Source organism: Elephantulus edwardii, unplaced genomic scaffold (assembly GCF_000299155.1).
Source record: "Elephantulus edwardii isolate Elephantulus edwardi_28Jun2011 unplaced genomic scaffold, EleEdw1.0 scaffold00003, whole genome shotgun sequence".
NCBI classification, from domain to species: Eukaryota; Metazoa; Chordata; class Mammalia; order Macroscelidea; family Macroscelididae; genus Elephantulus; species Elephantulus edwardii.
Window position 1 is genome coordinate 23,323,585 of NW_006399753.1, and position 15,892 is coordinate 23,339,476.

At 41.1% G+C, this 15,892-nt stretch overlaps 1 protein-coding gene across 1 annotated transcript in view; it reads left to right on the forward strand.

Moving 5' to 3' along the window:
• The window catches only part of EXT1 (exostosin glycosyltransferase 1), a 341,687-nt gene that overhangs the window by 306,792 nt on the left and 19,003 nt on the right, over window positions 1-15,892 (forward strand). Inside the window, exons 5-7 of the mRNA XM_006879324.1 lie at window positions 4,539-4,671; window positions 7,896-8,014; window positions 8,959-9,054. Of these exons, the coding sequence (XP_006879386.1) occupies window positions 4,539-4,671; window positions 7,896-8,014; window positions 8,959-9,054 (348 nt within the window). The remainder of the gene's footprint in view (window positions 1-4,538; window positions 4,672-7,895; window positions 8,015-8,958; window positions 9,055-15,892) is intronic.

The following is a 15,892-nucleotide window of genomic DNA, read 5'->3' on the forward strand; positions in this document are numbered from 1 at the left end:
TTTCACCAAAAACGCTTTTAAATAGAAATCTGAGTATTCATTTATTTTTTAATCTTTTTTTATTAATTTTAATGAAAATTTACAGAGACTTTGGATTTCTGTTCATTCATTGTTGCAGTTTTCTCCCTGCCCACCATTCCCCCTCCTCAGAGTACACTCTTCTCTTTGAAAAGTAAAAGAAAAATTCTTGCATTGTTTTACAGCTCCTCCCCCCAGGTCCACTCCACTATGCAGCCTTCACTGTGGACTCATATCATGGCAATAATACCTAATTGCATATTCCTTTTAAACAGTTTTCTCCCTCACCTGTTTCAATGCAGTATACATTATTTATCCCATCTTTCTCAGTCTCTCCCCAACCCCGATGTCAATCCCATTTTACAACAGTGGAACTATGCAGTATTTGTCCATTTGTGACTGAGATATTTCACTCAGCGTAATGTCCTCCAGGGTAACCCATTTTGAGTAATATTACATGAGTTCCTTGTTTTTCAGTGCAGGGTAGTATTCCATTGTGTGAATATACCACAGCTTCTCTTGTATATTTTTAAAAGACCATTTGATTTAGAACATAGATGATGTCAGTCATGCAGCCAGTATCTGAAGCTTGTAATGCATAAGAGTAATTCAGAGTTGCCCTTAGGCATGGCATCCACTTTCTAAACAACATGCCTCTGGAAACTCTATGAACTTTGATAAATGACTATAGTTATAGAAATAGGGTCTCTATGAGTCATACTCAACTTGACGGCAATCAACGATAACACAACAACCCAGAAAATAAATTCAAAGATCCCTTGCTTTTAGAATGTTCTGCACTTAGATACACTAGAACTCAGTGTCTATCACCGTTGCCTGCTGGAGTCTGGTCCAGGTCTGCAAATTACTGGGTCTTTGCTGAGTATGTATTTCAGAACTGTAGATATTTCCTTTTTTTTTAAACTTTTTAAAAATTTTATTATTTTGTGTGTGTGTGCTGTCAAATCAGATCTGACTGGCACAGGAGATTGCCCCTCCTTCTCTAGCAGAGCATCTGGTGGATTCAAATCACATACCTCTGGGATTTCAGTGCAATTTCTTGCCAAGAATTGTAGATATTTCTAAGACACGGTGGAAATTGGGACACCCAGCTCTCTAATGTCAGGGTTCAGTTGTTCCTTCACCCTTTTGTGCGGCAACACTTATCCTTGAGGATTTTTCTAACATTTCCACAGTAATGGAGATATCTTAATGCTGTATCTTGGAATTAAGGAGCTTTATAATTAGAGCTAGATTCTTTGATGTTCCGTGATTTTTGGTGCAAATTGAGACATAAGGATGGGAGACAGTGATAAACTATTGCAGAGACAGTTCTCCTTCATTAATTCTTTTGTCGAAACACTGCATAGTATAGATCTGTTCCAGGGTGGGCAAAAGAGAAGCTGCATGCAATTGTAGTAATATATGAAAGTACCCAATGGTTTGAGGGTGCAATATTATAGGAGCTTTATGAAGTCTGCACCCTTTTCCTTCTTATTCTTCTAACTGTACACCTTCAAACCATGACGGTGCTGATGCTGTATATCACAGTGAGATAATGGAAATAGAAGATTGCTGTGGGTGGGACAGATGCACCATATGATGCCCTTGCATGTATCAGGCACATACTGCTTGGCCAAAACAATTGGTTGGGGCCACACAGATTGACAGCACTTGTAGCTAGTAAGCCATTATTTGTAAAACAGATGACACATATAAAAGAAAAATGAGGAGCCTGCCATTCTTCCCTGTGAATTCAAACTGATAAGAAACATTCCTATTATATATTGTCATTTGGGTCCATGAAGAAAAAAATCCTTTCTGTGTGTGTGTGAGAGAGAGAGAGATATGTGTACATGCTCACATACAAGAGAGAGAGAGAGAGAGAGTGTGTGTGTGTGTGTGTGTGTGTGTGTGTGTGATATATGTGTACATGCTCACATACAAGAGTGTGTGTGTGTTGATTCTATTTGTATCCAAATAAGTGTTGCAGCTTCTACATGGAATGTGCCCTTTTGCACAAGGAAGAGTGAACAGCAAATGCAATGAAAGCATTCTGGGAGCCATTCAAAGTAGCAAAAGTGAGAGTTGTGCACTGTGAGAAGGGGGTAAAAATGGTCTTTCTGTTTGGTAAAATGAGACATGTACCCTCAGATTTTGGAGGAGGCAAGTTGATATCAACCATTTAAGATTATTTGGCACTACCTATATTCATTCTCGTTATATACATTCAGTCCATTCCAGCTGACAGCAAACCTTCTGTGACAGTAAGATTGCCCCATACAGTTTCCTGTGCAATACTAGGAACAGCATTCAAAGTGTTTAAACTCTTTGACACAGTCCTTTATTCTAAATAACCAATCATGAATAAGGAAAAATTGGATTTGTAAATGTGGTCATTGTATTATTGGGAAAATAAGCTTTCTCCTTTTTGTCATTTAGGAAAATCATTGTATGAATACTGGTATGGAATGCTATTTGTAAGAGAGAATATCTATGATATTATAACTGTGTAAAAATGGAAAAACATGGGGTTAGAAATTAACCCAAGAGATTGTTTTTTTAAGGTAAAAAGTCAGGTCAGAAATATAAAAACTTTAGCAGCTATTCCATAAACATTGTCAAGTGCCTTCCTAACGCAGTAGGGAGTACGTCAGTCTCATGACCTTAAATAGTGTTATAGTAAATGTGGCACTTTATTGTATTATTCTAAATATCAAAGTTACCATAAGGAGGCAAATTGCTCAAGTCATGATAAAAAGGCCATTGACATTAGTCTCCTACCTGTGCTGATATTGTCATGTGAAGAGAGCACAGAATGCTTATTGGTGTTTGAGATGGGTAATATATCTTATTATCGCATCCTTGAAATCTAAAAATATTAATATTGTGGTACTGAACCATAGGAGTAGTTTTTGACACTGAAACGCGGCCTAGCCAGTGACCCAAAATGAATGATGACTTACTTTGTGACACTGCTGAGTTTCATGTCATTTGTATGTAGATCATATTTATGATACTGTCCATCATCAATTTACTGTGTGTCTTGGTATCCACATTTGTTTAAGTGACCGCAGACTGAAAGGTACATAAATTTGGAAAGCAAAATAAAAGAGGATCTAAATTTAAAAAAAGGAAAAATTGTAGAGAAAAAGAGATAGCTTTGGAAGGTATTACTAATAAAGATGTGGAATAAATGTGCAAAATGAAATGGCTAGCCATGTAAAACCTACAATTGTGATCACCTCTTGTCATTAAGGCCTGCATAGCAGCATTTTAATACACCTCTATTGTATCATGAAGAGTAAATATTTACATTTAACTCGGCTACTCAGATCTCCACCATGTTTGAGATCTCCACTCAGCCACATAAAATTAGCAATTTTGTTCTAGGGAACGGATAAAATGGAGAAATCATTGAGCTAAGTTATTTGAGTTGTTCTAAATTTCTTTCTCTCTCATTAAGAAATATAAACATGATAAAATTTGTAAAGATAAATGTGGCCCATTTTATTGCTTGTCTAGTCACCATGTGGGATGATGAAATGAGGTTGCTAATATCCCTAGCAAATAATAAAGCTCTGTTTAAATGGTCTGTGCGTAAAGTCACATCGCATTAAATCAGATCCTAAAGAATGGTGATTTAAGTCTTAAATCTCTGGAGACTTTTGGCAGGCTTTTTTTTTTTTTTTACTTTTTTAAGCATTGAAGAAAAAATATTTCTGAAAACATGAAGTCAGTATCAAGTTAATTATTTGCAAATCATACCGTAATGAGTGGATGATATAATTACAAGAGTTTGAAAGTCACAGGGAGAAGCCTGTAGAGTGGGTTAATCACATTCAACTGACAAATGATTCAGGATGGGAGAATGTTTGACTCTAAATGTAGAATTTAATGATCTGCGAGGTCCCAAAGTCCAAGGAAACTAATGAACTAGTTGGGCTATTATTAGTCTTCATATGCCATGGTCCTTGTCCTATTATGTGGGATGTTTTGAGTAATTGTTAACTCAGTACTTTTTTTTCTGATGAAACACAGTAAAACTTCACCCACCCAATACCTACTGTCCCACAACTGATTTACAAAGGAAAAACAACATATGACAAGCAAATAAGTCAGTCTCTTACAGCAAAGAAATCGAGAACTTCAGCCACTTCTAGAATATGCTGTGTCTTCAATATGCTTTCAGCACAGTTCCCAAGTGGTCTGCATCATGTTTCCATGCTGGAAACTGTCCTGTGTAGATCTAGAAAACAATTGTTGGTGGCTCAACCATTAAGGAAAGACTAATACTCTACTCATTCTACTTGGAAATGAAAATGACTTAACTATCATAGAATGGCAAGATTGAATCTTGTTATATATGTATATCGAACAGTGAAACCAAATCAAACGAGAAATTGTGACTTGCGTGCGATCTCTCATGTACCATCATCCAGCCAAGATGACCTGAGCCTGATCCTCACCACACATCGTAGAGCCTCGTCCTCACCGTGCTCTGTGTTTTTGTTTCCCAGATTATTCAGGACAGAATATTCAAGCACATATCACGTAACAGTTTAATATGGAACAAACATCCTGGAGGACTGTTCGTACTACCACAGTATTCATCTTATCTGGGAGATTTCCCTTACTACTATGCTAATTTAGGTAAGTGAATTCCTTCCAGGGAGCTGTGCTTTCTTAATCCCAAAATATCCTGCAGACCAACAGCCCTTGATTCTTGTATTTTATGATGCAGTCTTCATAATGGATTGCTTTCTAGTGCCCGGTTATAAATATTCACACCAAATGTGAGAACTGAAAATTCAGAGTTAAAACAAAAGCAAAAACAAAAACCAGCAACAGTCCTTTCCTCTCCTAACTTTACACTTAGTGGAGTTACTTTATTTCCCCAAAATATAGATAATTTTGAACCTGAAAATGTATCCCTTACCATTTTTGGTCTCATATCATCAAACTAGAAGAACTCCTCTTAACTTTATTTTTCATAGTCGCAATTTTTCTATTTGTATCAAAAGAAAACCAAATTCACAAAGGAAAAAAGAGGTAGCTAGAATCTATATGGCAAGGGACTAATTTATTAATTCATTTATTATTTATTGTGGTTCTCTTATGTGCTCAGCTAGCTGCTAGAAATGAAAAGTCAAGTAAGGCGCAGTCTCTGCCTTCCCAGAAGTTTTGAATCTAAGCGTATGGGAAATTGATTTGACGGAGGAATGATGATGAAAGACAACCTTGTTGCAGTAGATACTCAAGTGTTGGTAGTCTCATCTGCCTCTTGTGTTTGGTAGCTTAGATGTTTGAGAAACCTTGGGATCACAAAGTGTCTGTCCAGTTAACATGGCAAAAAGATTCATGATTTTCCAACCCGTCTTTTCCATAATAGTCTCAATGCTTCCTAAGATGCACATGCTTGGTTTGCAACTGATAACCTGAAGCTTGGTGAAATTCATGGTGTAGAGTATCAGCCAATGACAGAGAACCCTTGAATTCACATGCACAAAGCAAGTATGGGGATGCTGACTCAGTGATCTGTTACGTTAAATAAGACACCTAGAGCGTAGTACATTTCATATCGACACGGTGGCTGATGAAATTTCCATGCATTTCTTATAGAATACTCATACTATTTGGCTTAACCCTTCAGAAAGGTATAAATAATGCTTCTTAAATTATTATTATCGTGTGGTGCGCCTGATCCAGGCCATGGTCTTTGCAATCACTTGTTATGCATCAGAAAGCTGGACAATGACTAGGGATGATAAAAGGAGAATTGATGCCTTTGAGCTGTGGTGCTGGAGAAGAGTATTGAATGTACCATGGACTGCTAGGAGAACAAACAGGTTTGTCTTAGAGAGGGTGAGACCAGGCTGCTACTTGGAGGCAAGGATTCTGAAGCTTCGTCTGACATATTTTGGATATGTTTCAAGGCAGGACCAATCCTTGGAAAGGGACATCATGCTTAGGAGCCTGGAGGGACAGTGCAGGAGAGGAAGACCCTTGATGAGATGGATTGATTCATTGACTGGGATCATAGGCGTGGATGTGTCAGAGACAGTAAGATTGGCACAAGATAAAGCAGAGTTTAGGGCTGTTGGACATAGGGTCGCTGTGAGTTGCAGGCAACTCAATGGCACATAACAGATAGTTGTGCACTGTTGAGTCTGAAACCGACCCATAACTGACCCTTCGGTGGGTTTTCAGAGGCAGCTAATCACAGGGGAGGAGACTGCCCCTCTTTGTCCTGTGGATCAGCTGGTGGACTCAGACTGTGTGCTTTTGGGTTTGCAACACAGCTCCTTGCCGCTAAGCCAGGACAGGTTCTTAAACTATTGTGGAAGTATCTGATAACAATGACTTTTAATATTAATAAAAAGGCCACTTTTCAAACATACTCATTCTCCTTATTTGGAGAAACCTTGAATATGTTTCTGGATTGTGCTACGGTTAGCTTCTAATATAAAATAAAGATGCTAGATGGATATAATTTGTCTCACTAAATATTTGTATAATCCTCTAACATCTATTACTGAATTCTTACCTTTATGCCATCAATTTTATCCATCAGTATCAAAGCTTAACATGAATGTCCTTGCAGTCTTTTGTGGTTGCTTTTAAGCTACTAACGTGCCAAATTAGTGGGTCTAAACTAATGAAATTTTAAAAGGCCTTTAACCCTGTCTCTAATCTCTTGGCAAATTCCTGTAGGAAAACTCGAGGCAAAGCCATCTCACTTACATTGCTTTGGTGGAAGTGATTCTCTGTCATATTTGTGAGACCTTTCAACAAGCAATGGTTGCATGGTGGTTAAATGTTTAGCTACTAACTGTAAGGTCAGTGGTTCAAACCCATACTTGGGAGGTACTGGCAATCTGCTCTCATAAAAGATTTCAGCCCTGGAAACCCAGGAGAACTGCTCTACTGTGTCCTTCAAAGTAGCTGTGAATCAAAAATCAGCTCAGCAGCGCTTGGAGAGAATGGGGCTCTGAGAGCTTTGTGTTTCAGCTTTCACAGTACACAACTGACAGAAGTCTGCATTACTTATGCTACATTGAACTGCATGGCTGCTACAAAAAAAAAAAAATTAAAAAAAAATCTTTGCATATGTGGTGGTTTCCTCTGCAAAAAATGAATGAATAAGTGAAGAGAGTGAATGAGTAAAGATGGTCCTGATGACAGCTAACAAGTTTTGAGCACTTAATATTTGCCAAGGCTGCTTCTCTGTGCTTTGTATGCATTCATTCATTCCACTTCCTCTCACAACCAGCTTGTTAGATTGGCATCGTTACTGACATTCACACTGAGGAAATTGGGACTCAGAGGATTCAGTCAATGTCCTGAGGTCCCAACCATCTCTAAGTGCTTAAACTGGGATTCACATCTACTAGAGTCTCTGGCTGCTGTTCTTTTAACCTTCTCGCCTTGGTAGTTACTGTTTTAATAATATTCATTGTGCAGAACTCCTTTAATTACACAATTAAGACTTGGATACATGAAAATACCCTGGGAGAGGCTGCAAGTTTGATTTAAATCCATATTAAAATGGAAGTGACCGAGGTGTGTGTGTGTGTGTGTGTGTCTGAGCGTCTGAAAAGCAGGCAAGTGATCAAAGCAACCTCCCCAAGGGCAGGTGAGGATGTCAGAGGCAGGAGCTGGGTGTGGACTCAGAGCTATAAATTATTGAGATCTCTAGACTTGGGCAGAAGTGAACTAGCAGCATCTCCCCTTGTTTTTGTTGTTAGGATATAAGAGTCAAAGAAAGAATATGCTAGAAGGGACATTAACTCAAGGGGCAGGCGGTAGAGCAAGGAGGAGTCATTTTCTGGAGTCTTGTTTTGCAGGGCATCATTAGTCACCTCTCTTCGTTTCAGGTTTAAAGCCCCCCTCCAAATTCACCGCAGTCATCCATGCGGTGACCCCCCTGGTCTCTCAGTCCCAGCCAGTGTTGAAACTTCTCGTGGCTGCAGCCAAGTCCCAGTACTGTGCTCAGGTGAGTGGGGGGGGAAGGGGCAGAGCTGGCGTGTTACACAGGGACCTTTGCATCAGTATAAGTTTAAGCTACATGCATACATGTAACCCTCTCTTTAAAGAATAGCAACATTTTTTCCCCCTTACAAATGTCACAGTGATAAAGTGCCCTCAGCAGTGCCACTGGGAGGACCCTGAAAGCTAAGCTGCAAATGAAGGAGCTGCCTGGACAAACTTGCCAGAAAGCAGCAACTTCCTCGTTCAGAGCAGCCTGTGACTAATTATAAAATTGGGAGCGGGAGATGCTATGTATGGTAACCAGCGTCCCCAAACCAGTCCCACTCCCACACTCTCAACTGTGGTTTTCCTGCTCCGTGAATGACTTTGCGTGATGTGATTTACAAATGAGGAAAGAATTAAATCATCTTGAAGGATACCTGTGTGAATCAATTGCTTCTGTAAAAAAAAAAAAAAAAGCCCCATAAAATCAGCAGTCCCTCCAGAGGCTCCCCAACTTGAGTGCCTCCCCCTCCTCTCCTGGGTTCCTCTGTTTCTCTTGCCTTGCCCGGGGTGGCAAAGGCTCGGAGCAGATGTTCTCGTGGTTTGTCTGTATTTGTGCTTAATCTGATCGGAGCTGTGTTCTCCCTCGTCCTCATAGGTCGTGAAGCTTTAACAAACCACTCATTAAATCAGGAACTCTGCAATGTCTTCTTTCTCTTCCACTTCCCTCCACCCCCTTGACACAGATCTTTAGGTTACTCTATCGTCACATCCTTCTAGTTGTGGGAATGAAAAGATTCTGAAGGTGGTGTGGGAGTGGAAGTGCTTTGATGTCCCGGTTTGATGTCTGCCGTCCCACCTTGCTCAGATCCCGGTCTTGTGTATCCATGTGAAGAGCCTTTGGGCCAAAGGCCTGCGTGAATCCCGCCATAGCAAGCCAGCTAATGGTCCCCCTCTCCCTTTCAGATCATAGTTCTATGGAATTGTGACAAGCCCTTACCAGCCAAACACCGCTGGCCTGCCACTGCTGTGCCTGTCATCGTCATCGAAGGAGAAAGCAAGGTAGGACTCCAGGGAGGAACCCAAGTGGGGAATTAGAGTGGCCTTTGTTTCGCGGTGGGGACACATTGGCTGTTACTCCTGGTGGTTTTCTCTGCCAGAGGAGTTGCTAGCCATGGATTACTTTATTCCAAAACTGTATTTTTGTCAGAATTTCCTCAGTGTAGAAAGCCCTGGACTTTCATGTCACAAACACATGGGTCCTCATTGCGACTCGTTATCCGCCTTGTGACTTTATGTGAACGACTTAACCTCTCGGAGCCTCTGCTTGCTCGTATATTCACCAGAAATGATAATGCAGCCGTACCTCACAGGGTTGCTGTTAAGATGTGTTGACTCAGGGCTTGGTAGTCACCTTTCCCTCCATGATGAAGGTGCCGGTGGTGTGCCGCGCACTTGGGACACAGAGAGTCTGTGGCGAGAATAGTCACTGTATTCATGGGACTGCACTTAGCAGAAGTGGAGAGCTGCTTGCCGAGCCTTCAGTGAGAAAAGGCAGGCAGGAGTTAGCGTTGCCTGTGCCTCCTGGAATCTTAGACCTGCCAGCCCATCTCATCATAAGGGTGTTTTCATGAACAAGACAGATAATAAAAAAACAAAACACCCCAACCCCTCTTCCCTAAAGAAACCATAACCGAAGCAGATCTATACACACCCATGTTTATTGCTGCTTTGTTCACAATAGCAAAGAATTGGGAACAACCCAAGTGCCCATCAACAAAGGAATGCATAGAGAAGCTGTAGTATATTCACACAATGGAATACTATGCTGCATTGAAAAACAAGGAACTCATGAAACATTATACAAAATGGGTGACCCTGAAGGACATTATGCTGAGTGAAATACCTCATTCACAAAAATACATATGTGGCATAAAGCCACTGTTGTAAAGCGGGACTGACATCAGGGTTGGGGGGAAACTGAGAAAGAGGGGATAAATAATGCGTACTGCGTTAAAACAGATGAGGGAGAGAACTGTTTTAAAGGGATATATGATTAGGTATTATTGTCATGACAGGAGTCCAGAATGAAGGCTGCACAGTGGAGTGGCCTTGGGGGTGGGTGTCGGGGGTGAGGAGATTATATACCAATGAAGGAATTTTTTTTTTACTTTTCAAAGAGAAGAGCGAACTGGGGGAGATGGGTGGGCAGGAGGGAAAGTATAACAGTGAATGAATGGAAATCCAAAGTCCCTGTAAACTTTCATTAAAATAAATTTTTAAAAAGTAGGGAGGTTATAAATATGAATCATGTGTGTATCTCTGAATATGAGAGTTGAACAACTCTATAAATAAATAAATAAAAGGTATGTGCCATAAGTTTTATTTATGATAACAATTATAATTTTCATTTAAGACACACACACAAAAAAATCTTTAAACCGTATATCCATCTCCCCGGGAGAACAGCCTGTTCTAGGGTCCCTGGTGTTCCGATTCCAGAACTGGCACACTGCTTGAATTGAGGCTCTAAACTTGGCACGTGGGGATATTTTCTTCATGCTTCTGAGAGGCTCTGATGGCATAGTGGCAATTGGCAGTCTCCTCCCATGAGAGTTTGCACCCTCAGAACCTAATGAAGGTTTGCTGTGAGTCAAAATCAAGTCAACAGCAGTGGATTAGGAGGGGTCGCTTCTCCTGGTAGACATATCATCTGTGTTGGGCTGTTCAAAGAGAATCTAGTCTCACTATCTGTGAGCCCTTTAGAACCAAACTCTGAACCCAATTACTGAAGAGTCATTTCTACCTCATAGTGACTCTTGGGAACTGCCTCCTTGGGTTTCAAGGCTGTCAGTTTCCCCAGAAACAGATTGCTATACCTTTCTCCCATGGAACAGCTGGATTGGAACTTGTGACCTTTGGATTACCAGGCTTCATGAATTCTTCCGTTTTAGCAGTATTAAATCTTCAGACCATTTTAGTAATATTAAATCTTCATGCTCTGGCACATTGTGCTTAGTATAGAATTACATTCTTAGCAAATAGCTAAAATTAATTTATAAAACAGTGGCAGTGATATCAGAGTATGGCAGACACACGAGGTAGTTCTTATTCTTCCTTCTGACTCTGGGCTTTTGGCACTTGGCCCAGGAACTGGTATCAGGGGGCCACAGGGTTTCTCAGACATTTCCCTCACTCTCTCTGTCTTGGGATTGCATCTGCTGGAATAGCATCTGCCCTTAAGGCTTGTTTCAGGCACTTTGCTCTGGGGAGCCTGGGCTAATTCAGAGGCCAGTTTTGAGGACTAACAGGTATTTTTATGCAATGTGCTTTGCTCTGTGTCATTTATAAACTAAGATTCAGTAAGTATCAGCTACTAGCATTTTTAATGGTATGACTTCACTTACAGGATCTAGAAGCAGATTTTGTGCAACCTCAGGTATCTTGATTTCTCTTCAGTTAAATGGGGACTTAACCAGTAGGGTTACAGGGAACTCTGGTGGCCTAGTGGTAAGGAGTTGCACTGCTAACCCAAAGGCATGTGGTTCGAATCCACCAGCTACTTCATGGGAGAAAGAGGAGCAATCTCCTTCCCTGCAAATATCTGCCTTTAAATATCCAGTGGAGGGTCACCTGTGAACATATTCTGACTCAACCACACATAGGTAAAAACAGTAAGATTCCTTGAGGGAATTGCAGTTGGTTACCTCATTTGGCTGCTAAATTGGAGGATTGGAGGAAGAGATCCTCAGACGAAAGGCCTGGTATTCTACGTTGGTATCAGCTGGTGAACACCCTGTGGAGCTCATGTCTCCTCTGATGCACATGGAGCTGCCAGGAGTCAGCTGACTCTGCGGCAGCTGATTCTGTAAGGTTGCTGAAAGGATCAAGTGATTAGACACTTTACCTGTACATATACTTAGAAGAGTACTTGTGGCCTAGTGGCATGAAGCTGCACTGCAATCCCAGAGGTGAACGGTACGAATTCCCCAGATGCTCTGCTGGAGAAGGAAGAACAATCTTCTCCTGTACCAGTCAGATCTGATTTGATGGTACACACAAAAAAATAATAGGAAAAAAATTTAAAAAGAAGAGTACTTGCTCACTCAATATTAACTATTATTGTGCTTATATAATTAATAATTGGCAATTCTTATCTTTCCCACTAGACAGTCAAATTTTTGAATTGTACGCTTTTCCTGCTCAAGTTTGTTAATTCTAGAAGGAGTTGGACTGAGGCCCGGCAAGTAAATACTACCAAGAACAACCCACTTGGGGTCTGTTACATACTACTCCATTTAATTTTTAAAAGGAAGCTGAAACAAAGAAAAGAAGCTCATTGGTTTCACACTCAGATTCAGACGTCCTCGGCACAGGTGCCCTTAACCTGTTGATGAGACAGATTCAGAGAAAGAAAACAGGGTCTTTTAAAATCAGCAGTTGGGTAGATGATGGGGCTATTTCCTCTGCATTCTCCATTTAAAAGTCTCCGCGTCTAGCCTTGAATTTAAAATTGATGTGTTTGCTGCTTTGGCTGTGAGATTCTATTCTGAATTTATAGGTCTTATCTCTGCAGTTTTCCCCCGTAGGCTTAACAAGAGAAAGGTCAGAGCATTGCTAAGCTGATGGTTTCTACGTTAGTCACTGGACATGTAAACAGTATCAGGAGAATTGCTTCCGGCTGAGATTTCTGAGCGCTGTGTATTCTGGGCTGCCGATCACTTTGTATTTTATTTTATTTAGAAAAGTCTGAAAAAGGAAGAAAAGAAAAAAATCGAAAAGCAGGCCCTGTTGACAGATGTATAGGCGTAGGCCCTGAAGCCATGTGTGATGTAGACACATCCCTTGAGTTCCCAGAGATGGGTTATGGTGGACTCTGTCTTTTCTTTATGATCAGAAACTTTTACGAGTGCTGTAGATGTGCAAATGGATTCTGAGATGCTGCCTGTGGAATTCCAGTACAACGTGGGCTTCTCTTAGGGGTGTTCAGATGTGTGGAAGATCTTCCTGTGACGTTGAGGCCCCTTTACCTCTGTTCTTTTGTCTCCAGTCCTCAAGTGCTTCATTTTCTGACCTGTGTGCCTTGAAAGTTGATCGAGCGTGTGTCCCTTCCCATGAGTCTCTAAGTGTGACTTTACAGAGACTGGGCTGGCCGTTAATACATCACTCCCAGAGTTAGCTCACCCTCTCCGCCACCCCTTCCTTTTTTTTTTTTTCTTATTAAATTTTATTAGTTTTAATGAACATTTACAGGGATTTGGGGTTTTCATTCCTTCATTGCTGCACCATTCTCTCTACCCTCCTCCCCAGTTTGTTCTTCTTCCCCGCCATCCGAATGTCTGTTTTAATTGTCCACTTGCCACAGTGCTTGTCAAAGTCAGTTCTGATTAATCTCCTTTGTCGGTGTGTCCTTTGCCATTCCCTATCACTCCTCCCTGAGAGAGACTTCACCCTGATTCATAAGGAAAAGGGGATGGCGTATTCTCTTAGCTACTTCCTGCTGAAAAGGGACGCTGTGGGTTTCAGGGTGAAGATCTTCTCTCACTACTCTAAAGGGCCCCTTTGGCAGTAGGAAACACATAGACTATTATGGAGATTGATTTTGGAATTTAGATGCACTCTTACTGATTGTGCTTGGCCGTACATGTTCATATCCTTGAAGATGTATCATGGGGGTGTTGCAACCTAGAAGACACAAATTTGACTAACAAGTTATAAGTACATGAGTCAAAAATTATGGAAAAGTAAAAGAAAAGATTCTTTCATTGTTTTACAAACCCTCCCCCAGGTCCCCTCCACCATGTAGCCCGCGCTCTAGACTCCTGTGATGACAGAAGTACCTAGTCATATATCTCTTTTAAACAGTTTTCTCCCTCCTCTGTTTCAGTGCAGTATACATTATTGAACCCATCTTACTCAGTCTCTCCCCAACAGTGGCATCATGTAATATTTGTCCTTTTGTGACTGGGATATTTCACTCAGCATAATGTTCTCCAGAGTCAACCATTTTGAATAATATTGCATGAGTTCCTTGTTTTTTAATGCAGCATAGTATTCCATTGTCCGCCACCCCTTCCTAATCCCCTCGGCAGGTCCTTGCCAATGCTGGAGCCCACTGGCCAAGGAACTGCACGGAATTACACCATCTAGGCTGAAATCCTGGGCCCACCTTGAACAAAATTCTGTAACCTCAATTTCCTCACTTATAAAATGGATTGGAAAGATGAAATGAGATTTAATGAGATGAAAGGATACCCGTAAATATTTCCTGGCCCATAGTGAATGTGCAGAAATATTAGTTCTTCTTGTGACTTGACCAATGACCATCACAAGAAGTTCCACCTTCTTCCCAACCTCACTTCCTCCACCTGAGCCCCTTGCCCTCTTCAGACACACATGCCCTAACCCAGAATTGCCCAAACTTTTATTAAAATACTACCTTCCTAATTTCTCTAAATTGAAAGACCTGTAGGAATACTCTTTTACTTCATTTTCATTACATTGGGCTCCTTTTAATGGAATTATGTTTAAACATCTTTCTTTATAGTACTAACTTTATATTAGTTCAACAACTAATATACCTAGGTGTGTCCAGATTTTGGAGATTGTGGATTGGGTTTCAGGCTACCTGAATAACTCTAATATCAAAATAAAGTGAGTCACTTGTTTTTTTGGATTCCCTTGTCCATATACAAAAAGCTCTGCTTGCAACGGTAGTCCACTAAGTGTCCAATAAGATGGAAAACTTTGTAATACCATGAAACGTACCCCGATGTGACCCACAGACCTGAAATAAGCACAAGTTGTTGGGGAAATGGCACCAATAGACTTGCTGAGTCAGGACATCCGCAGACTTTCCATTTGTAAGAATGTTGGCTCTGTAAGTAGAAATCAAGCAAAGTGAAATAAAACGCAGGGTGCCCGTCTGTGGGAGGAGCTCTAGAAAGTGTTACGCTGCCTACCCTCAAGTCACGTGTCTCTGGCAGTTCAAATCCAACACCGGCTCCATGGGAGAAAGACAGGCAGTCTCCTCTTGCCCTTTACAGCCTGGGAAGCCCAGAGGAGAGTCTGCTGTGAGTCCCTTGTGACTCGGTGGCAATGAGTGAGTTACCTATCTGTGTGTGTGTTGTTGTTGTTGATTGCCTTCGAGATGAGCACGACTCATAGCGACCCTATGAACAAAAGGCCTGTAGCCTCTCTACAATTATCGACATTTATCAAATTTCGTAGAGTTTCCAGAGGCATGTTGTTTAGGAAGTGGAAGCCACTCCTGCTGTGTAATGATATGTTACTGTGCCATCAAGTCGACTCTGATTCCAATGCATGATATTTGCACATACTACATTTCTTTGCAATATAGGTTGAAAGGGGTTACATAACTGCAGGAATGAGTGGCCCCTAGGAATGCATGCCTCCCACTTGGAATCCTTGCCACCTCCTTCCACTCAGCCCCAACTCCTCCTTTTGTGCCTCATTTCTCCCTTATTCCCTGTAGAGTCTTATCCAGAGAGATTCTGTGGCCACTTCTTTAGCATCTTCATCTGCTTATCGAAGCAGCTCTGCACTCAGTTATCAGAGTCCTAAAACATTTTCCACACCAGCCGATGGGTGGTCAGCATCTTCTTGGTCTCCTTTGTAGGGAATTTCTCAAAGACAGGGAAGCTTTTCCTTGCTTTTACCACAAAGAGACCTGGCATGGTAAAAAGACTACAACCAGGAGAGGATAAAATAGATGAATGGGACCTTTTAAGAATCAAATCCCTATGCACATCTAAAAACTTCTCCAACAGGAAAGCCACAGATTGAGGAAAAATATTTGGTAATGACATGTCAGATAAGGGACTTACATCTAGAATTTATAAAGTACTCAAGCACCACAACAAGATAAAGGTAAATAACG